The sequence below is a fragment of the Marmota flaviventris genome, chromosome 5, assembly GCF_047511675.1.
Source record: "Marmota flaviventris isolate mMarFla1 chromosome 5, mMarFla1.hap1, whole genome shotgun sequence".
NCBI classification, from domain to species: domain Eukaryota; kingdom Metazoa; phylum Chordata; class Mammalia; order Rodentia; family Sciuridae; genus Marmota; species Marmota flaviventris.
The window spans coordinates 150,006,945-150,029,683 of NC_092502.1; the positions used below are offsets into that span (position 1 = coordinate 150,006,945).

The window sequence follows — 22,739 nt, forward strand, 5'->3', positions numbered from 1 at the left end:
GGTTTCCGCGCCCGTAAGACGGGCGAGGCTCTCTGCTAACTCGCATGGGATGGGCGTGTCTCCGTTGGACCCGCCTCCGAGCTGGGGACTGTTTGTAGTGAAAGCCTTGGATTTTTAGCTGCTGTCGGCTTCGTGTCTTTATCAGATCCGGTGCCACATGTGGGTTCCGGTTGTAGATCGGAGAATCTGCCGAGTGGGCCGGCCGGCCCGGGGCACCTGCACCGACTCAGCGCTGCCGGCGCGCGTGTAGTGACGGGTTGGGACTGAGATCTTGATCCGGGAGAGACCAGTTTCACCGATTCCTCCGCTTTCCTGGCTGGAGGCTCTTGGGTGATGCTGGCTCTTGCTGTGAGAGGTCGCTGAGAGCGCACCAGCAGGAACTGGCCTTGAAGGGACTGGAGCTTAGCATCCAAAAGGAAAGTGGTTGTTGAACAGTAGCTATTTAGAGGCAAATGATTTGATCCTAAATTTCATTATGCCGAAGAGTCTTAACGTGGAACTTGTTAAATACTGTTTCAGCACCCTACTGTCAACCTGTCCTGTTGCAGCACGTTTGGGTAGAGCCTATACTTTAAAAAAAAAAAAAATCAGTCTTTTTTAAATACCTTTATTTTATATATTTATTTTTATATGGTGCTGAGGATCGAACCAGTGCCTCGCGCATGCTAGGCGAGCGCTCTACTGCTGAGCCCCAGCCCCTAGAGCCTGTACTTAAAAAAATAAAATTCTATTTAGTTTTGAAATTGATAGTCCCATGACCAATTCCAATAATGCTATTGCATTTGTAACCTCTTGTCTAAAAACAAATACAAAGAAGCAAAAACAATACAAGAAGATTACCAGATATGTAAGAATTAATAGAAGGGGGATGGAGGAGAGAAGGGAAAGGGGAAATACTCAGGAATGTTATGGGCAAAATTATATTGTATGCATGTATGAATATGTAACAACAAATCCCACCATTGTGTACAGCTGTGATGCACCAATAAGAAATAAGGGGAAAAAGTTAGTGGGGATAACAGGTTCCAAATAATAAGTTTACTTTCTAAAGCAACCTCAAGAATTCCTGGCCTGTCACGTGCAAAATTTTAGCACATGGACTGCTAGCAGAATAAGACATTAGGAATCAGAGGTTCCATTTTCACAGGTAAACAATTGATTAGTGCCTAATAAATACCAGAGTCTTCTCCAGCACGGGATAAAACGGGAAGTGGTAGAGTGAAAGTGGGGGAGAAAGGAAGTGGTGCAGCCAGGTGAAAAAGAAAGCAAACAAAATCCAGAGAATTAGATGCTGAATTTCTAAATTAGGTGCTGTATTAGGTTTTGTTTTGTATTTGCTGTTGCCACAAGTTAACACAAACGTAATGGCTTAAAGCAACCCAGAGTTACTCAACAGGTATAAAGTTTCAGTTATGGGGAATGAATAAATTCTAGAGGTCTGAATTAAAATATTGTATGTAAAGTTAATACTGTATTAGACACTTAAAATCTGTTGAGAGTATATATCATGTTATCACAATTTTTAAAAACACACATTTATAAAGTTTTACTGGTTGAAAGCATCGGGTTTCACTGGGCTAAAATTAACATGTAGGGCTGGGAGTGTAGCCTGCCTAGTAAGTGCGAGGGTCCGGGCTCAATCTCTAGCACTGAAACAAAAACAACAAATGGCAAAATTAGAATGTTGGCAGGACTGTCTGCCTTTCTGGAGGCAGTAGGAGCGAATCTGTTGTTTTGCCTTTATCAGATTCCCCAGGCTGCCCAAACTCCTTGGTTTATTATTGCTCCCTTCCATCTTCAAGGCCAATAATAATCTTTTTCAAGATGCATTACCCTCTTCCTTCCTCTTCTACTTTTAAAGCCCCTTGTAATTATGTTGATCCCACCCACATAATTTCTTCATCGTAAGGTCAGCTAATGAGCAACCTTAATTGTATCTTCAACCCTAATTGTCATTGGTCCTGTAACCTAATGTTTAGAGGTTGTAGGGATTAGGAAAGCTCAGAAAAAACATCAGTGTAGAAAAGGTAGGACAGGTGTCAGCTGCTAAAGAGCCAAGTAGTATGACAGGCACTATGTGAGTCTCTGTACCTCAGACATTCCAAGAACTGAAAACACTGGAGAAAATGAAATATATTTCCTTTTTTTTCTAATGAGAGGTGGTGGTTTTGGTGTTCTTGAAGCCACATCAGTTTTGTCCTAGCTGCTGAGAGACCTATGAAGTTCCTTTAGAACTTCCAGGTTCTTATTCAATTATCAGGTTAAGATTAGGAATAAGTTATCTTTTTCTTTCTATTATTATTATTTTTAAAGACAGGGTCTTTTATATTGCTAAGGCTGGTCTTGAACTCCCAGTCTCAACTATTACCTTTATCGTGGCCTTCCAAGTAGCTGGGATTGCAGATGCATACCACCAAGCCTGGCTTAGCTCAATTTCTGAAATGGGTTGTGTAAGGTGTTAGTTTAGGCATTTATCCTCTAAAATGTGCCTTTGCACAGTGATAAGAGAATATGTAAATCTTAAATCTTGTATCCATGGTTCCCATATACTCAAGTCTTTTAATCATTAGAACTTGTTGCATTTTAGACCTATTGATTTTGTATAATAAGCAGAATTACTGCTATAAATTTAAAAATTTCATGTCTATATCATTTTTTAACTTCATGTGTGTGTGTGTGTGTGTGTGTGTGTGTGTTGCGAGTAATTAAATCCAGGGCCTTATGCATGCCAGGCAGACACTCTAACAACTGAGCTATCTCGCCATCCCCTTGTGCCATTTATTTTTATTTGAAGGCTATACTTTCAACTCTGAAGCTCTGGACTATATTTTATATAATAGAGAACATCAGAGTCACACTCACCCTTCCCCCAGCTCATTTCATTTGCATTCCAAGCCCATGCTATGTAAATATCCTGTTTGAAAGTAATTAAATTCCCAGCAGATTTGAAATCTCCTGGAGCTGACAATCTCTCCTGGAAAGAGGAGGAGAGTGGAGCAGTTAAGAAGAGATGGAGTTTGGGAGGCCTGTTACTGATCAAATTGAACAAGAAGAATTGGTGAACTTGATGACATTATGAATCTAGTTTGGGGTCATGAAGTGGAATGAATCTCTTGAAATCATACTTTTGAGACACATGTTTTAAAACTCTTAATAAGAATAGAATGGTAGTGCCCAGAGTCTGGAAACAGGGAAGGGGAAGGAATGGGAAGATATTGTTCAACAGCAAGGATTGGGGGCTTGCATGCCTGTGGTCAGGCCATGGTTTGGCTGATCATTGTCTCAGGACTGTTCTTTGAAGTTCTGGGAAAGAGGTCATCACTTGAGGGGGTGATCTGTGATTTGGTTTCCATTATGAGATGTCTGCTTCCACTTGAGGTGATAGCCTTGCTTAGTTTTTGGGTAATTGATGTCCCTTAGGGTATACTCTCCTCATAGGGTTATTTGAGCTTCATTGTCTCCAGTTGCTTGAGAGTAGTTTCTTGTCACTTTTCATAGACATTTATCAATATGACCTATATATGCATGGGTATTTTTAAAACAAAAAGGGGGACTGGAGATATAGCTTAGTGGTAGAATACTTGCCTAGTATGCATTAAGTCTCTGGGTTCAATCCCCACCACTGCAAAGAAAACAACAAATATAACAAAACCCCAAAATGGGATCTACAATGTGCTGTTTTCAATAACAATACTGTGGAGAGTAGACTTGAGTCCTGCTCTGAGTTACTCTATGATGAATAGAACAATAGTTTTCAGGCTGTGTCTTACTCTGAGTTAACTCCATTAAAAAAATATTTTAGTTATAGGTGGACATAATATCTTTATTTTATTTTTATGTGGTGCTGAAGATCGAACCCAGTGCCTCACACATGCTAGGCCAGCACTCTACCTCTAAGCCACAACCCCAGCCCGAGTTAACTCCACTTTTATAAAGCTGGAGTTTGCTATGTGTTATTTCATTTTAAGTATAAGTGCTGAGGTAGAATGATTCTACATTTTGTTTGTTTAAGTAAATAATCACCAGCTTCCTAGCACAACCTGATAAATAAATAATCTTCCTAATAAATAATGAACACCTGAGAACTTACTGAATTAAATCGGTAGCATACTGATTCATAGATATATTGAGCCCACATCAGAAAAACCAGGCACATGAGTTTATCAAACACACCAGACCACCTAATGGAGAAACCCCTTCACTTGGGACCCACAAAAGGAGGAGCACCAACCCATCAACAGACCATGTGGTAAAAGCATCATGAGGTGGACAGGAGACAAATTTCCAACTCTCTGTCCCTGGGTTTAGCTTGATCTCCCTGCTTGATGTGGTCAACTTCAAAAGTGCTTTCCCTCTAGACTCTAGCCTAGAATAAGTTCCTTGCTCTGACAGCTCTGTGCCTTGGATGCCCTGAACAAGTTCTTTGACTGGTTTGTAATCTTCTCCAACTACCTGCAGTGACCCTTATGCTTAAGGATGTATGTACAAGAATCTGCATTACAATATTGTTTATCATAACACAAAATTGAAAATAACCTAAATTTCTTATTGGAGATATGGGGAATGAATATTGATATGTCAAAATGTTTATATGTCACATCCTCCTCTACCCACCTTTACCCTTTCTCGATCTTTCTGTAACCTTTAAATATCATGTTGTAAAATGTGACATGGGACTTGAGTATTACAGATAGTAGTAATTCAGATTGGAATAAAAGAATAAAGCTGTTATTGCCCAGCTTATGACTACTAGGTGACACACAAGTACTCAGTGAATTGCATCCAATGAAAGTGATATTGTTTGTCAATTTGTGTTATTCAATAAATTCTGGCAATGTGAAAAGACATAAATGTGTGATCCATGTTAATGACATAGCTAGCTCACAACAAATATATTATGGATATCATTACTTTCAATATATATAAATCTTCATCCTTTTAAATAGTTTCTAGGATGTTTTACTTCTGACATATCAAAAAAACATTCATTCCCCACATCTCCAATAAGAAATTTAGGTTATTTTCAATTTTGTGTTACGATAAACAATGTTGTAATGCAAATTCTTGTACATAATCCTTAAGCATTGGTCTGATCATTTTCTTAAGAGAATTTCCTAAAGTGGAATTGCTAGACTAAAGGATATACATTTTTATTTTCATCATTTACCTAGTGCTGCTATTGCCAGATTGCTCTCCAAAAACTAATTAATTAATTGGCATTCTTATCATCACAGTATAGGGTTTAGAGTAGGGAACACCTAGTTCATCCTGAAGTTCAGGAGAGGTTTCTTGGAATAGCTAAACTCCAGACTGAGTCTTCATGAGACTTTCAAGCCACTAAAACAACAGATAGGGCTGGGAATGCGACTTAGTGGTAGAGCGCTAGAAGTTTCTGGTTTGTTTGCTTTGCAGTACTGGGAATTGAATTCAGGATGCTCTACCACTGCATTATATCACCAATCGTTCTTAATTTTTCCTAAAGTTTTAATTTTGAAACAGGGTCTCACTATAATGCCTAGACTGGCCTCAAACTTTTAGATCGTCCTGTCTCAGCCTCCATAGTAGTTGGGATTACAGATAGGGGCCACCAAGCCCAGTTTAGGAGTCCCTAGTTTCTATTCCCAGTACCATAAAATGGGGGGTGGGGGAGGGAACAAATAATCCACAGGGAGCCAAGTTCAGAGAATTCTCAGGGTTGCACTCCTCCTTAGTGCTTGTTTATATATGCTTCCTGCAACACTAGGTGTCCTTTGCATATTTTATAATAGAATTGCTCTGTCTTTTCCTCTTATCTGTTTATCCTCAAAATGACATCATTGTCCATTTCCTGCTCTAGGAACCAGAAACTATGGCTGCTGAGAGCGTTCCCTCAGAGATCATAGAAAGACAACGAAAAAAATTGCTTAATATTCTCCAAGAAGATCCAGATTCTATCCTGGATACGTTAACCTCTCGACAGCTGATTTCTGAAGAAGAGTATGAAACTTTAGATAAAGTTACAGATCCCTTGAAGAAAAGTCGAAAGCTGTTAATTTTGGTACAGAAAAAGGGAGAGATGTGCTGTCAGTATTTTCTCAAGTGTTTACTTAGTACTTTTCCAGAGTCAGCTACTACTTGGGACTTACAGCTTGGTGAGTTGAATTTTTATACTTTGATGGGGGTTGGGAGTAAGGGGTAAATGTAATGGGGCAGATTTTCTGAAAAAACAAAAACTAGCACCCTTTATTTTTGTTTGTCTTTCTCCCAGAGGTAATCTTCTCTGAAATATGAGATAGGGAAAAAGTGTGCAGAATTTAAAAAGCAGAGAACAATGTATCTGATTGATTTAGAGGATGGGTAATTTGTTGTTCTTTGAATTTTGTTCAGGTTCAAACTTTGTTGTTCAAAAATTTCAGTTGTTTTATAAAGTACTCATTGTTCTGGCATTACATCCTGAAGTTCCTCGGTTGGAAAGAGAATACTGTTAATCATAGCACAATCTGGGGTTTCTTTCTCAAATAAATGAATTCATAGATGTTAACAGTTCTAAGACCTCAAACAACATTTTTCACTTAGGATAGCCATTCTGAAAATATAGGAAGCATAATTTTTAGCATACCTAGATGGCAGATCCATAATTAATTTACTCTGTGATAAGAATGAAGCAGAACCCTAGTTTTCTGGAGCAACTTAAATGCTAGTTCTTTTAAAAATAATTATTTATCTAATAAATATATCATTTTAACTGACATATACTAGCTGTATGTATTTATATGATTCAATGTGATATTTTAATTTATATATTCAATGTATAATGATCAAATCAGGATTATTGGAATATTCATTACTGCAAACACACATCGTTTCAAATCTTCTCTCCTAGCTATTTTAAAATAAACTCAAATGCTAAGTCTTAAGTGGTTCAAAAATAACTAGTCTCAGATGAGGGAACATTTACTCTAGAAGGTATTATTTAGCGATTCTGGAAATTACCAGTAGAGGCAGGTGTAGGTCCTTTTTTAAGGAATCAAAAATATTCAGGATTATTACTATTAACAATGAGCACTTTATAAAACAACTGGAATTTTTGAACAGCAAAGTTTGAATTTGAACAAAATTCAAAGAACAACAAAATATCCAACCTCTAAATCAATCAGATACATTATTCTCTGCTTTTTAAATTCTGCATACTTTTTCCCTATCTCATATTTCAGAGAAGATTACCTCTGGGAGAAAGACAAACAAAAATGAAGCATATAGAGAGGTAGGGACTAAAAAAAAAAGTGAATATTAATAACCCTCAGGTAAGACAAGACGCATATGCTTAGAAAGATAGATCTTATTGTTTCCAGGACACACTATTTGAAATTACATCTGTTTGCTTACAGATTAAGAATTATAGAGATTAGATTTATTTTGTAATAACTTGAGGAAATATGAGTTGTGAGTCACATTAGTTCCACAAGTGAATATTGCTCATGATTCAATTTTTCTTTTCTTTTCCATTAGAAAAATATAATTATACATAGCATTGGGGTTTATTTTGGCAAAATCATACATGCAAGCCATTTGATTCCACCCCTTTCCCTCATTTTCTTCCCCTCTACTCTCCCCTGTTTTCCCTCCTATACTTCACTAATCTTCTTTTCAGTTATTTATTTATTCATTTATTTATTTTGGTACCGAGGATTGAACTCAGGGACATTCAACCACTGAGACAGATCCCCAGCTCTTTTCCGTATTTTATTTAGAGACAGGGTCTCACTGAGTTTCTAAGTGTCTTGCTAAGTTGCTGAGGCTGGCTTTGAACTCATGATCCTCCTATCTCAGCCTCTCAAGCCACTGGGATTACAGTTGTGCGCCACTATAATCCAGCTATTTACTTTTTTTCAATTGATACTGTCCATAAACATAAGGTAAATTCCCTTTGGTGCCTTTATATATGAATATAGCATGATTTTTAAAAAATTCATTTTTCTTCCTATTTTCCGTCCTTCCTCCTTCCCTCTCCTTCTCCTTCTACTACTCCACTGCTCTTCCCTGTATCTTTATGACTTCAGATCCTCTCCCAACTGCCTTCTTTCCCTTATTTTGCTCTACTTCCACATATGAGAGAAAATATTCAACCCTTGACTTTCTGAGTCCTGCTTATTTCACTTGGTATGATTTTCTCCATTTCTATCTATTTACTGGAAAATGCCATTATTTCATTCTTATTTATGACTAAAATTCCATTCTGCAATATAACACATTTTCTTAATACGTGCTTCTCATCTATTGAGAAGCATCTGGGTTAATCCATAATTTGGCTGTTGTGAATTGTGTTGGTATAAAGATTGAAGTGGCTTTGTTTCTTTAGTATACTGATTTTTTCTAATCTTTAGGATAAATATCAAGGAGTGGGATAGTTGGGTCAAATGGTGGTTTCATTCTTAGTTTTTTGAAGATGATTTAAATTTTCTGTTTTACACATTTACCCTGTGATGTAGCTATGAAAGATTCAAACTTTTGAGCAAGGAAGTAATGTGATATTTTTTTTCCCCATGGGAAAAAGAAGTTCTGATGATTGACTTGTGCCATACAAATTAGGTAGGAGGCATTAGGTCCTTCCCAAGAGTAATTGCATGTCTGTAGCTCCAGATACTGGGGAAGGTGAGACTGGAGGATCACTTGAACTCAGGAGTTCAAGGCCTGGGCAACATAATAAGACTCCCCCTTATTTCAAAAAAATAAAAAAGAAAAAAAAAGAAAGAAAGAAAGAAAGAAAAAGAAAATCAAGAAAGAAATTGAGAGAGAGAGAGATTATGCTTTGAGAACTCAGTCTATTTTTTTTCTGAAGTTTATCTATTTATTTTATTTTTTATTAGTTTGTTTTAGTTATATATAATATTAGGGTTCATTTTGAAATAATTATACAAGCATGGGATACAATTAGCTCTAATTCACTCTTAAGTACTTCCCCATTCTCTTCCCTTCTCTCTCCCGGTCTTCCCTTTGTTTTACCAACTTATATTTTTTCTTTTTTCTATATAGGTCTAGGTTTTTACAAATATATTAGTGCCAAGTGGATAAAATAAAAGTGAGATTCACTGTGATATATTCATGTATGCACATAGGAAAGTTAGGTCAGATTCATTCCACCCTTCTGCCCTTTTTCCATTCCTTTGCCCTCTCTCTCAATCCCTTTCCTCTACTCCACTGATCTCTTCTACTTCCATGAATCTCAACATCTTTTTTCTTTGTCTTTTTTCTCCTTATTTTATACTAACTTTCCTCATATTAGAGAAAATTTTTTTGTACCAGAGATTGAACCCAGGGATCCTTAACTACTGAACCACATTCCCAGCCCCCTTTTGTATTTAATTTAGAGACAGGGTCTCAGTGAATCGCTTATTGCCTTGCTGAATTGCTGAGGGTGGCTTTGAACTTGTGATCTTCCTGACTCAGCCTCCTAAGCTGCTGGAATTACAGGCGTGTGCCACAATGCCTGGCCCCAGCCCTTTAAAAAATTTTAAATTTTGGGACAGAATCTCACTAAGTTGCTGAGGATCTCACTAGGTTATTTAGAGCCTCAATAAGTTGCTGAGGCTGACATTGAACTCACGATCCTCCTGCCTCAACCTCCCAAGACACTGGGATTATAGGCGAATGTCATTGAGCCTTACTATCAGAGAAAACCTTTGACCTTAGATATCTGAGTCTGGTTTGTTTAATTTATCAAGCTTTTTTTTTTTTTAACTCAATTTATTTTACAATTTCTTTTTATTAAATTGAAAAAACAAAATAAATAATCAAATCTCTTTGTTTTTTTTTTTCAGAACTTTTAAAACACAAGGATATCACATCTCCTCAATCCAGAAGTAAGAATTCAGAAAATACTTTTTCCCCTAGAGAAGAACAAAACAAGAATCCTGAGACCAGAGTGTTTTCCAAAGAGAAAGAACACTTGGATCTGAAAACCTCTGCGTTCTTTAGGGACAATAAAACTAGTGACCAGGAAATTGCTTTGTCCTTCAGGGAGGAAGAGAAGGACTATGACACTTCAAAAATCACATCGCCATATTCAGTCAAAAGAGTTGAATATGAAGTTCCAGCAACCATTACATATTTACAGGATGGACAGAGATATGAGGAGCCAGATGATTCTTTGTACTTAGGAAAAGAGGAATATCCAGGTTCTGCTGGGTACACTGAAGATGCAGAAACTACTATGAAAGAGGGAGGTTATGATGTTCTAGAGCACATTGTGCATCATGGTAAAGAAGACTCCAAGTGTTCAGAATCCATCGGATTCTCTGATGAACGCATTCCTGAGGAGTCAGAAACCAGCATTTCATTGGAGGAGGGGGATAAAAATCTGGAAGGTATGGAGACTATATGTGTATAGTTAATCAGGCAACAACCTGTCAATAATTAATAAGGTAGCTAAGATCTAATGGGGAAAGGAGATGACATGGCACAGATGTCACTAGAAATTCCGTGTACCTTTTTATTCTGGCATGTCTTCAAAGCTGAGTGTTGACATAATGGATCATCAAGGACCTGGGAAATGGTGGACAGTATAGCTGTCCTTCAGTATCCAAGCCAATAAGTTGCAGAACCATTCATAGATACAAAATCTGTGAATGCTCAAACCCCTTATGTAATATGGTAGTGATAGTAATCGCATACAACCTATACATCCTCTGGTATACTTCACTTTTATTATATATATACTTTTTAAATATATACTTTTTATTATATATACTTTTTAAAATATACTTTTATTTTTAATTGGTGCACAGTAAATGTACATATCTATGGGGTACAACATGAGATTTCAATACATGTAAATGGTGTATAATGATTTAATTGGGGTAATTGCATATCTATTGCCTCACACATATAGCATTTCTTTATGTTGGAAACATCAAAATCCTCTCTACTAGCTATTTTGAAATATTCAGTTTATTGATGTCAACCATAATTACCCTACTGTGCTGTAGAACATTAGAAACTATTTTTCTTATTCAGCTGCACTCCATTAACCATCCTTTCTCTCTCTCTCCCTTCCTCCCCTAAGCTCCAATTAGCTTTAAATCATCTCTAGATTGTTTGTAATATGAATATACTGTAAATTTCACATAAATAGCTGTTATACTGAATCGTTTAGGGAATAATGATAAGAAAAAAGTCCATGCAAGTTTAGTACATATATAACTTTTTTCTAAATATTTTCCATCTACAGTCAGTTGAATCTGCACATGCAGAATCCCTGGATGCAGAGGGCTAATAAGCAAAAGTAAATATTGATTGTCAGCTTATAAAATGTCCACAGTCACCTTCTATCATACATATAAGGAGTTGCTAATCATGGCTTTTAGGTGTAACCCTCTATTCCTCAGATCAAACCACTTTAGTTATTTTAGTGTCTTTATGACCAGGAAGATATTAGGATTATAGTTTAAATCACCAAAGTGGAAATAGTCAGTAGAGGAGATTATGGTGAAGATTTAAGGTCAAGATATTGTTACTTGTCTTAATCTAAATCATATAATGCTATCTTGGTGAGGAGAATTACATCAGCACAGTGTCTTGAATCCAAATATTCCTTTTAATTATTTATTTTGCTACTGGGGACTTAACCCAGGGGCACATTACCACTGAGCTACTTCCCCAGTCCTTTTCACATTTTTTAAATTATTATTTTTTTTTTTTTAATTTTGAGACAGGGTCTCACTAAGTTTCTTAGGGCCTCACTAATTTGCTGAGACTGGCTTTGAACTTGCAGTCCTCTGGACTTATAGGTGTGCACCACTGTGCCTGACTTTTCCAAGTGTTTCTTAATGAACATTGAAAATATGAAAAATGTTTCATCTGGAAAGATATTGGCTGCAAAATTAAAGGCTACCAAATTCTGAGTAAAGAATGGAAAGGTATCTACCATCTCACAATCAACTCAAGTCTTGGGGACTCATGATTTACTTTTGGGTAGAAAAAGAATAATTTCTTCCTCATCACGGCTTGTAGTAGTTTGCTGGGGATTCTACAAAGAATCACAGAGTGAGTGGCTTAAGAAACAAATAACAAAATATATTTTGTTAGACAATCAAGGTGCTGGCAGGCTTGGTTCCTTCTGGAGGAGGAGGCTAGGAAGATGAATCTGTTCCTACCTTTGAGTGTTTTCCTAGAAATCTTTAGTCTTTCTTGGCTGCTCTGCCTTTGTTGTATCTTTCACTTTTCTTTCTTTTTTTTTTTTTTTTTGGTACGCAATTCAACCCAAATACCCTTATTTATGCCACATTTTGTTGGCTAAACATGTCACATACATAACACAGATGTGGTAAAAAAAACAGATTCCACCTCTTGCAAACTCTTGCAAAGTAATATTACAAAGATTATGGATATCAGAAAGTCATTAATTATGGCTACTATTGCAATCAATCTACCATTTCATTATCCTAATGATAATATGAGCATGACTGCAGTGTAATTCTAGTGGTTGCCCATCTACTCTATTTGACTGGAGATATTTCGTTACCCTTTATCTTACTTAAGTAAGATTTGTGTATGCAGCTCAGAACTGGAAAAAAAATTCAAGCATCTCCAACTTCATGAAGGGTCATTGTTATTATTATTATTATTTGGTACCAGGGATTGAACTCAGGGACACTTAACCACTGAGCCACATCCCCAGCTCTATTGTATTTTGTTTAGTGACAGAGTCTCACTGAGTTGCTTAGTGCCTTGCTAAGCTGCTGAGACTGGCTGTGAACTCAAGATCCTCCTGCTTCAGCCTCCTAAACTGCTGGGATTATAGGCATGTGCCCATCACGCCCAGCTGAAGGGTCGTTTTTATCATGTTGCATTTCATGGGAAAAAAAAAATCACAGTGTCAAATCCAAGTCCCAGGAAAGCTGAAAACATTGCTTTGTATGTTCTGTGGAAGGTCAAGTTTATAGGCTGTATCAACTTTTTTCTACTTCAGCTTGTAGTTTGGGTCAATTAATGGAAGAATCAAATTTATGTTACTTTCCTTTAGCCTGAAATTTTTGTTTATTATTATTGTTTTTAATATAGTTATGCTGGTGGTAAAGTCTCTTTGTACTGGGGATTGAACCCAGAGAGGCTCTACCACTGAACTATATTCCTAGCCCTTTTTATTTTTTATTTTAAGATAGTGTCTTGCTAAGTTGCTTAGGGCCTTGCTAAGTTGCTGAGACTGGTCTCAAACTTGTGATCCTCTTGTCTCAGCCTCCTGAGTAGCCAGGATTACAGGCTTGCGCCACTGTGCTCAGCAAGTCTTTTGGTTTTTGTTTTTGAAAAAATGTCTTTATTTGCTATTCACAAGGGTACTTTTCTTGATTATACAATTTCAGATTGGCGATTTTTTGCCATCAGCACTTTATGGGTGTCATGTCTCTGTCTTTTAGCTTCTGTTATTTCTGATGCTGTTGTCAGTCATTTTATCAATCTCTTGAAAGTGTAGTATCCTTTTTATTTCTAGTTGTTTTCAAGAGTTTTTTCCTTTTTTTTTTTAGCAGTTTATTCTGATGGTTCTTGGTGTAATTTTTTTTTTTTAGTTGTTGATAGACCTTTTTTTTATTTATTTATAAATGTGCAGTGCTGAGAACTAAACCCAGTGCCTCACACATGCCAGGCAAGCATGCTACTGCTGAGTCTCAGCCTCAGCCCCGTAATATTTGCTTTTATCTCCTCATTATTTATAGATTTTCCTGAATCTGTAAACAAACAAACAAAAAAAAAACCTTTTAAACCAATCTGGAAATTTTTGAGCCATTATTGATTCAAAATTTTTTTCTGTTTACTTCCTCTTTCTTCTTTCTGAGATTTCAAGTACACGTATATTAAAGTTGTTAGTATTGTTTTGCGAGTTCCTAAGACTCTGTTATTTTCTTCAAATTTTTTTCTTTTTATTATTCAGATTAGATACTGACTTTCTTCCATCATTTCTAATTGGTTGTTAATCCTTGTAGTGATTTTAAAAAAAAATAGTTTTAGTTGTAGATGGACACAATACTTTATTTTGTTTATTTAGTTTTTTTTTTTTTTATGTGGGTCCGGGGATCGAATCCAGTACCTCACATGTGCTAGGCAAGCACTCTACCACTGAGCCACAACTCCAGCCCCTGTTGTGATTTTTTAAAAACCCAGATAGTGTGATTTTTAATTCTAGTTTCCTTCTTCTAATACATTCTACTTTTTTTCTGTGATTTTTCTATTTAATCATTCATTTATGGGCTTATTATATTTTATATTATTGAGAATAGTTAAGATAGCTGCCTTAAAATTATTTTTTAAAAATTTCCTTTAGTTGTAGTTGAATACAATACCTTTATTATATTTATTTATTTTTATATGGTGCTGAGAATCAAACCCAGTGCCTCATACATGTGAGGCAAGTGCTCTGCTACTAAGCCACAATCCCAGCTCAAAATTCTTTATTTTTTTAATTTTTATTTTTTTAGTTGTAGTTGGACACAATACCTTTATTCCGTGTATTTACTTTTATATGAGCCACAATCCCAGCCCCCCAAATTCTTTTTTTTTACACAATACCTTTATTTTTATGTGGTGCTGAGGATCGAACCCGGGTCCCGCCTGTGCTAGGTGAGCATTCTACTGCTGAGCCACAATCCCAGCTAAATTCTTTTTTTTTTTTAATAATTTTATTTTTAGCACAATATTTTTGAGACTTCATTGTGTTTTCCAAAAATATTTTTTAGTTGTCAATGGATTATTTAATTTATTTATTTATTTATATGTGGCATGAGGATTGAACACAGGGCCTCATGCATGCCAGGCAAGCACTCTACCATTGAGCCACAACTCCAGCCCCTGTCTTAAAATTCTTATATGCTGAATCCAATATCTGGGTCTTCTTGGGGTCAATCTCCATTGATTAAGCATGGGCCATCTTTCCTATTTCTTCCTATGTCTATTAACTTTGAATGGTGACCTGTTCATTGTGTATAATATGTTGTAGAGACTTTGGATAGTTAAAATCCTAGGAGTCTGGATTTTTATTTTCATTTTTTGGTCTCAGTTCCCCATTAACCTGACTGGCCTCAAATTAAAAATTCAATATCTAATGAGAAGCAACAGAAATCTGTTCGTTTCTCTTTGCCTTAGTTGGGCTATTTTTATGAATTTTTAATTTATGAAAATGATACTGGGTTCTTGATATTATTGCTTACTTTTAAAATTATTGTCGCTTACTTCTTTTATCCATTTATGTGCTTAATTAGATGTATTCTTTTTTTGTGTGTACAAATATTTTGTTCCTTCTATCTACTCCATTTAGCACCATCGTAACTTTGCCAACTCTAGATATCAGGCCAGGATTATGTGAATGTCAATTTCTGTGCTAAAAATGTGGAGGGTTGTTAACCTAAGGCAAAGTATGGGATAGGCAAGAACAGAACCTGAACTTTCCTGAAAACTATCTTCTCACTGCCTGCCCTTTATATTATCATCAATTCCTCTCAACTTTCTTACCCCAATACATATACCTACTTAAACAACCTTGAGACTAACCAAAGATATTTTTTAGTTATTTTTGTTCATTCATAAAATCCATTTTTTTTCTCTCACTTCTATTATTTTTCTAGGTTCCTTTTCAAAGACATTTAATAAACTATGCTAGTTTACCATCTCATCTGTCAGGAGTAAAGTACACTCCAATCTTCTTTCTCTACTAAGCACTATCTCTGTTATCAAGAAATAGCTAGAAAATATACTTAGAAATGGGAGATCAGGAGACATTAAGAACAGCATCTCAATTCCAAGGAAACTTTAATAGAAATAAAAATTTTCAGATTCTCTAAAATTCAGCAAGCGATAAATGAAAGAAAGAAATCAGTATCAACCTAGAGATCCTTCAGACATGTGTTTAATGAAGAATTAACAAGGGTTTTTATTGTTGAATACAAACATTAGCCAAAAAAAAAATTAAAAAGGAAGAATTACTAAAGGATCATTGTTTCATTTAGGCAATGATTGATTAAGAAATGGCTCATCTAAACTTGGAGTACCATGAAAGGCTAAAATGAATTAGGGAGATCTCTCCATATGCTGACTTGGAAGAATTTGCAAGGAAAATCGTTAAGCAGAAAGAGGTTGAAGAGTCATTTGTTTAATATGATATTACTTATATAAAAATAAAGTAGCATTCATTAAATAAAGCTATAATTTCTATATATGCAGGCATACTTGTGTATTTGCATAGAGAAAGAATGGGAAACAAGCATACAGGGCATATTGACATATCTCTTAGAAGAGACATAGAATAGGCAGAGTAGTGAAATGGGACTTTCCCTTCATTTGTATCATTTCATCTTCTTGTAGTGAAAATGTCAGTTACTTATTTAATTTGAAAAGTCAGTGAAGGAAACATAGATTCTGAACATAACATTCACTAAGTATCTTCTCCTTTACAGAAAGAAAGAAAGTGTTTAAAGATGTACTTTCCTCTTTGAATATGGATAGAAGCAGAAAACTTCTGCCAGATTTGGTTAAACAGTTCTCCTTGGATCACGGATGTAGGTGGACACCTGAGACTCCAGCAGACTTAGCCTGGAATTTCCTGATGAAAGTTCAAGCATTGGATGTGACAGCCAGAGACTCAATCCTCAGGCGCAGGGTTCTGGATGAAGATAGCAAAGAGGAATTGATGACTGCTCTGGAAAAGTTGGAAATTCGAGACATACAAACCATTCATCCCCTTGATGTGCTTTGTGCCTCCATGCTGTGTTCAGACAGCTCTTTGCAACGAGAAGTCATGTCAAACATGTATCGATGCCAGTTTGCTCTTCCCCTGCTGCTGCCAGACTCAGAAAACAACAAAAGCATCTTAATGCTGAGGGCCATGGAGGACATTGTGAAGAAGCGGTCAACACAGTCCTCAGGAGGGCCCACGGGGGATTCAGAAGAGTTTCTGAGTCTCATGAAGATGCCTGTCATCTCTTTTGTACGTCTAGGGCACTGTAGTTTTTCCAAGTCCAGAATCCTCAATGCACTGCTCAGCCCTGACCGACTGAAATCACACAAAATCTTTCTTTATCACGATTTGTCTGTTCCGATGCTTCCTAGGCAAATATCTGATGGCCTAGTTGAGATAACATGGTGTTTTCCTGACAGTGATAAAAGCCCGGGTATTTTCCAAAAGCCTGTTGCTGTGGCCAACCTTCGTGGAGACCTAGAAAGCTTTTGGACACAGTTTGGGCTCTTGGTGGAAGTTTCCTCAGCTATTTTTTTTTTCGCTGACTGCTTAGGTGAGAAGGAATGGGACTTGCTGTTGTTTTTAGGAGAAGGTACCATTCAAAGATGCTACTTTGTACTCAGTCCCCAAGCCAGGGTGAGTGAAGAGGCTCAGATTTTCCAGAGGACCTTGAAACTGAAACCATCACAGCTACTGTTTTGGGAAGAGAAAGAAGCTGGGGACAGAGGGAAGAACATGGAAGGCCTTTCCACTGCCCTCCAGGAAGTGATGTCCTCTTCACTCAGATGTGTGTCTGTGAAGGATATGGCCTCCCTGGCCAGGGAGTTGGGGATTCAGGTAGACCAAGACTTTGAGAATGCTCAAGGGATTCAGAATTTCCCTAATGTAAACAGGGCTGGAACAGCTGAAGGTGAGGGACAACAAAGATACAGTCAACTAACAAATTCATCTGAAAGCCAAGCTTTGAGACCTACTAGAGATCCTGGCATTGCAGGTGAAGTCAGCCAAAATTTTCAGAATTTTCACCACTCTCCAGTATCCAAGTCTCATCTAGAAAATGCCTGGCCTTCACCAAACAGAATTGGAGGTAACTTTGACCAGGTTTCCTTGGAGTCTCCCTGGGTTATGGGCTCCCACTTAGGGTCAGAACAGAGATCTAAATGGTTCTGTGCTTCGCCCTTTTGGAATTCAAGGTCCCATAAAAAAGGTAAAGATTTTGGTATCCAATATTCCCAAGCCCAGAGATTTTATTCAGGTGAAAAATTCACAAAATTTTCAAGCACCTCTTGGGACTATCACTTGAATCAAACATTTGGAAGACCCCCAAGACCCAGTTCTAAGCATGTGTGGGCCTGTCCTGAGAGATCACAAAGAATGGGAGTTCTTGCAAAGTTTGGGGCAGTGGTCTCCCTGGTAGGTGACCTACGTTCTCTAGGTTCACAGGTAGCAGGACCAGTAGGGAAACCACAGCCCAAGCGAGCCCTGGCCCCAGGAATAAAAATTACTCAAGTAACTGGAAAGTTTATTAGAACAGCATCCCATAGTAAAGATCTTCAACCTCAGTGCTTTCAGCCAACAGGAAACACACAAAAACTAGTAAGACCTGCTTCTCAGCAAGGAAACAAGCTAATGGCTCAGGGTAGGCCTTCAGATTCAGTTTTCCAAAAAGGATCTCATTCCACATCTAAGAGCAAATTTTTACCCAGCTCTCAGTTCATATCCCATCAGCCTAAGCCATTCCAGGTGAAGCATTTCCAGCCCAAATCCTCTCAACCTGGGTCTTCTCAAGCAAAATCTTCTCAGACAAAAACCCCTCAGCCCCAGCCCTACCAAGCTAAGCCTTCTCAGCCTAGACCCATTCAACCTAAATCATCCCAGACCCATGCTTCACAGACCAGAGCATATCAGCCAAGAGCAGGGCCCAAACGGGTAGGGAAGCGTTAAATAGTGTACTCCAGAGACCTACAGGATGTGTTCTTTATCTAGGTCATTCCTATCATATAGTAACCGGAAGAAGAAATTCAGTCAAAGTTTAAGACTATTGTCATTAGTGTGACATAATCAAGATAGGCAAAGTCTAATTGGTTGTCATTAAAATATCTGTAAGAGTGGTGTCCCTAAGCAAGAGAAAAAATATGAAAATAGTTAAGAATAGTATCAAACAGTAAATAAATAAGTTGAATACAACCTTGAGCATTAAGTAATGTATAACTTGAATCCAATGGGGTCTGTGAGACAGACTCACTAGAAGGAGAATGGGATTAGAGACTAATTGTGCTATGATCACAAAGTAGGGTTCAGTTGCCTCAATGTGGCAAGAAAAATTGCCCTAGATGTTAACTGCTCCAGAAGTGCCTTGGTCAGAAGTTTCTGATGCAATATCAGCCACTGAGGTGATAACCCTTCTTAATTGGATAGTTAAATCATCTTGCTGATAATGGCCTCAATTTGCTAGGTTCATAAAACTTTTTATTTGACATTTATAGATAGAAATAATGAACTAACAACCAATAAAATTGATTATCTTATTAACTGTATGAGTGAGTTATGAATATTTCATATTTTAAATATTTGTAACAGTTAAGAATATTTGGCCTATTGGAGAATCTGACATATTACTAGTCTCCAATTAAAAATGTGCCTTTGAGTTTTTAATTTAATTTAATTTTTTTTTAGTTATTATTTTTATTTATTTTTTAGTTCTTGGCGGACACAACATCTTTGTATGTGGTGCTGAGGATCGAACCTGGGCCGCATGCATGCCAGGCAAGCGCGCTACCTCTTGAGCCACATCTCCAGCCCCGAGTTTTTAATTTTAGAGTTAAAGTTAAATTGGAAAAATTAAGATAAGCTTAAAAATTATAAAAAGTATTGAAATGCTTAAGAGAACTTAAGATTCATATAATTTTTATTTTTTGTTAGATTCATATTATTCTGAACATTTCAGTAAGTTATATTACTTAACAGTATTAAATAAAAGAATATATGAAAATTTCCAGGTGTGGTGGCCATGCCTGTAACCCCAGTGACTCAAGAGGCTAAGGCAGGAGGATCACAAGTTCAAGGATAGCCTCAGCAATTTAGTAAGACTCTGTGTCAAAATAAAAGATAAAAAGGGCTAGGGATGTGGCTCAGTGGTAAAGCGCACCTAGGTTCAATCGCCAGTACCAAAACAAAGAAAGAAAAAAGATTAAATTTAAAATATTTATGTGAACCTTAAATAAGTTTTAAAAGACACCAAATATTAATAAAAGACCACTTTAAAAGTAAATATTAAAATTCATCCAGATTTATAAATATAATAGTAAGATTTCTACATTGAATTTAAAAGCTTCAGTTTTTAAATTATAACTTTAATAAAATTAATATTAATTTTAAATACTAAAATAACTCTATGTAGTCTTTTTAGGTTGAAAGATATTACCTTCAAGGACACCAAAAAAAAAAAAAAAAAAAGTCATATTGACAAATGGACGAGAACTAATCTTTGAAAAGGAAAAATCCACAAGAATATTCTCATAATAGGTAACCTTTGTTTGTTTTCATATGTATTGAAGAATCAATATTAAGTATCTATAGGGTGTTTAGTCTGTCTGATGGTTATTGTAAGGATGAAGAAAGAGAAGACAATTCATTTGAATTTTGAATTTTTATTTTTGTCTTTTGGAAGGCAAAAAAAGCATGATAACTAGTTCTGGTATATAATTACAAAATCTTCTAAATAAATATGAAGTTCCTCCACTTAAAGTAATTTTTTTGTTTAGACTTTTGAAACCAGCAATAGTTGTGATTTTTAAAACCCTTTTTCTGAATCCTTCTTCAAGATTAGAACCTGCTGGGCTCTTATAAGAAATACATTTGGTACCAGCCTATCTTAGCAATACATATGTAGTATATTCAAATTGGACAATTTGAAATGACTTAATAAATGAACTACAAAGGATTGAATAAAATGTTAAAAAGAGAGAAAGCAAGTGCACAAAGGAGAGGCACCTTTGCCTTCCCAAGGTCTCAAAGCAGGGAGGAGGTAGTGCTTTTTCCAATCAGAAGACCTGTGTGGAAAGGTCCTGGTTTTGGTGGATTGAGGTATATAGCAGGCGGCAGTGACCCACAGCACAGTGGGTGTACCAGGAGTAATCACCACTGATTTTCTGATAGTGCATCTCCTTGGCCAAACCCAACCAGAAGCCAAGGCCAAGAGAACTTACCCAGGCAGTTCATATCAGTAGTCTTTTGAAGCTCAAGTAGGATAGACAGTAGATCTGAAGGAGCAATCTGAAGATAGCCAGTAGATTCTTCCCTTTCACCACATTCTTCTTTTCTTTCTTCCTTCTCTCACATGTATTTCTGAGGCATCTACTACGTGGAACACATTAGACTAGGAACTGAAAAAGATGTGGACACAGAATGAAAAATCTTTATTTCAATTCAGTAATCGACTGAATTGAAGAGCACTGTTTGATGTTGCAAAGTTTTGAATTTTCTCCTTATTATAAAACTACAATCTCATTGTAGATAATTTCAAATATCCAGAAATAGACAAAGAATAAAAGAACATAAAAATAATCTATTGCCGCAGTCTGGCTGGGCACACAATCACGAGCCACCACACAGCTTGTAGATTCAAACAGCAACTCTTTATTCCCGAACTCACACCAGCCGTCTACAATCACGTTCTGGGGAAATCCACGTTCTCTGCCCAAATCCACCTCCACTGGGCTTCTGTCTCCCAAAAAATACTGTCTGAATCCGTGAGAGCTCAAGGGGAACTCAGGCAGCAGGATACGCCCTATTCCCAGCAGGAATAACCTTAAACCTGGAACCTAAACCGGGAACGCCCTAAACCCGATTATCCTAAACCCGGAACACCCTAAACCCGGATCCACCCTGGTCCTTGAGCAAGGTCACCTACATGCAATGTCACTGCAAAATGTCCTATTTCCACAAGTCCTTCCACTAAGCAACATGGGGTACGCTGGCAAGGAAATTGTCATACCTACTTGGCTAATGGCTCCCAGCATCTCCCCCCTTCTGATTAATTGAACAACAAGCAATGTGGCTTAAGGACCGTGCCTGGTAGGTTGTCCAATTCAACATATGGTTCTTCCCCGTCATCGGAAAACTGACCTTTAGGTGTCAATCTATAATCTCATAAGTACATAACTAATAATGTAGTTGCTGATAACACTACTCACTAATAAATTTTTTTTGTATTTTTTCTATTGATATATATTTACAGGCAACACCAATTGCATTTTTGAGTTATATTAGGGTTGATGGGGCAAAGTCCAACAAGTGTTAGGAGCTGCCAGTACAGACAGAATGAAGTACTGGTTTTCCAGATATCATAGGAAAGTTTCAATTCAGAACATGAAATGAGTTTAAGGGTCTCATTGTATAATACACAAGTCTAATTGTTATAATTAAAAAATGCAAAAACTGAGAATCATTTGTGTGTGTGTATATGTATATGCATATATATGTTATTAATATATTGTGAACATTTGTGTTAGTACTTTTTGTTTTATTAGCAGATGCAAAAGTCTACCCAATGAGTTATCACTTTCAGTGACTGAAAATTCTATCTTAAACACCTTAAATCCATTTATATTTTGTACAAGAAAGTAAATATTCTTTTTAACATTAAAAATTATATAATTTATTGAGATGCTTGAAAGGAGTGTATGCCAATGTGATAAAAAGACTGACCACTGAGACAAAGTTATGAATTGGATGAATCAAACTGGTTTCAAAAATATAGGATTTTACCTGCATGTATTGTGACCTTCTGCATTTCCTTATGTTTTAATTGTTTTTACAGTCTCCTTTTGTGATTAAGGTATAATTACCTGTCCAATATTTGCCTAATGGGTCTATATAAATAAAGTATTTGTTGGGGAAGATAAACATGACATTTCAATACTTCAGTCTAATTTAAAGGGTGGTTTTGTGCATTAATTGGCTAACGGTGGTCACTGGTATTTGTTAGGGTAAAGGCTAAGATGCTATAAAAGAGAAGGCAAAAATATAATGGCTTAAG

At 36.6% G+C, this 22,739-nt stretch overlaps 1 protein-coding gene across 1 annotated transcript; it reads left to right on the forward strand.

The window, feature by feature from the left end:
- The first annotated feature begins 106 nt into the window (after nucleotides 1-106).
- Card6 (caspase recruitment domain family member 6) lies at nucleotides 107-22,739 on the forward strand. The gene is made up of 4 exons (XM_071612698.1): nucleotides 107-1,147; nucleotides 5,837-6,131; nucleotides 9,798-10,343; nucleotides 16,419-22,739. The coding sequence occupies exons 2-4, from the start codon at nucleotides 5,849-5,851 to the stop codon at nucleotides 18,641-18,643; spliced, it is 3,054 nt and encodes a 1,017-aa protein (XP_071468799.1). The 5' UTR covers nucleotides 107-1,147; nucleotides 5,837-5,848; the 3' UTR covers nucleotides 18,644-22,739.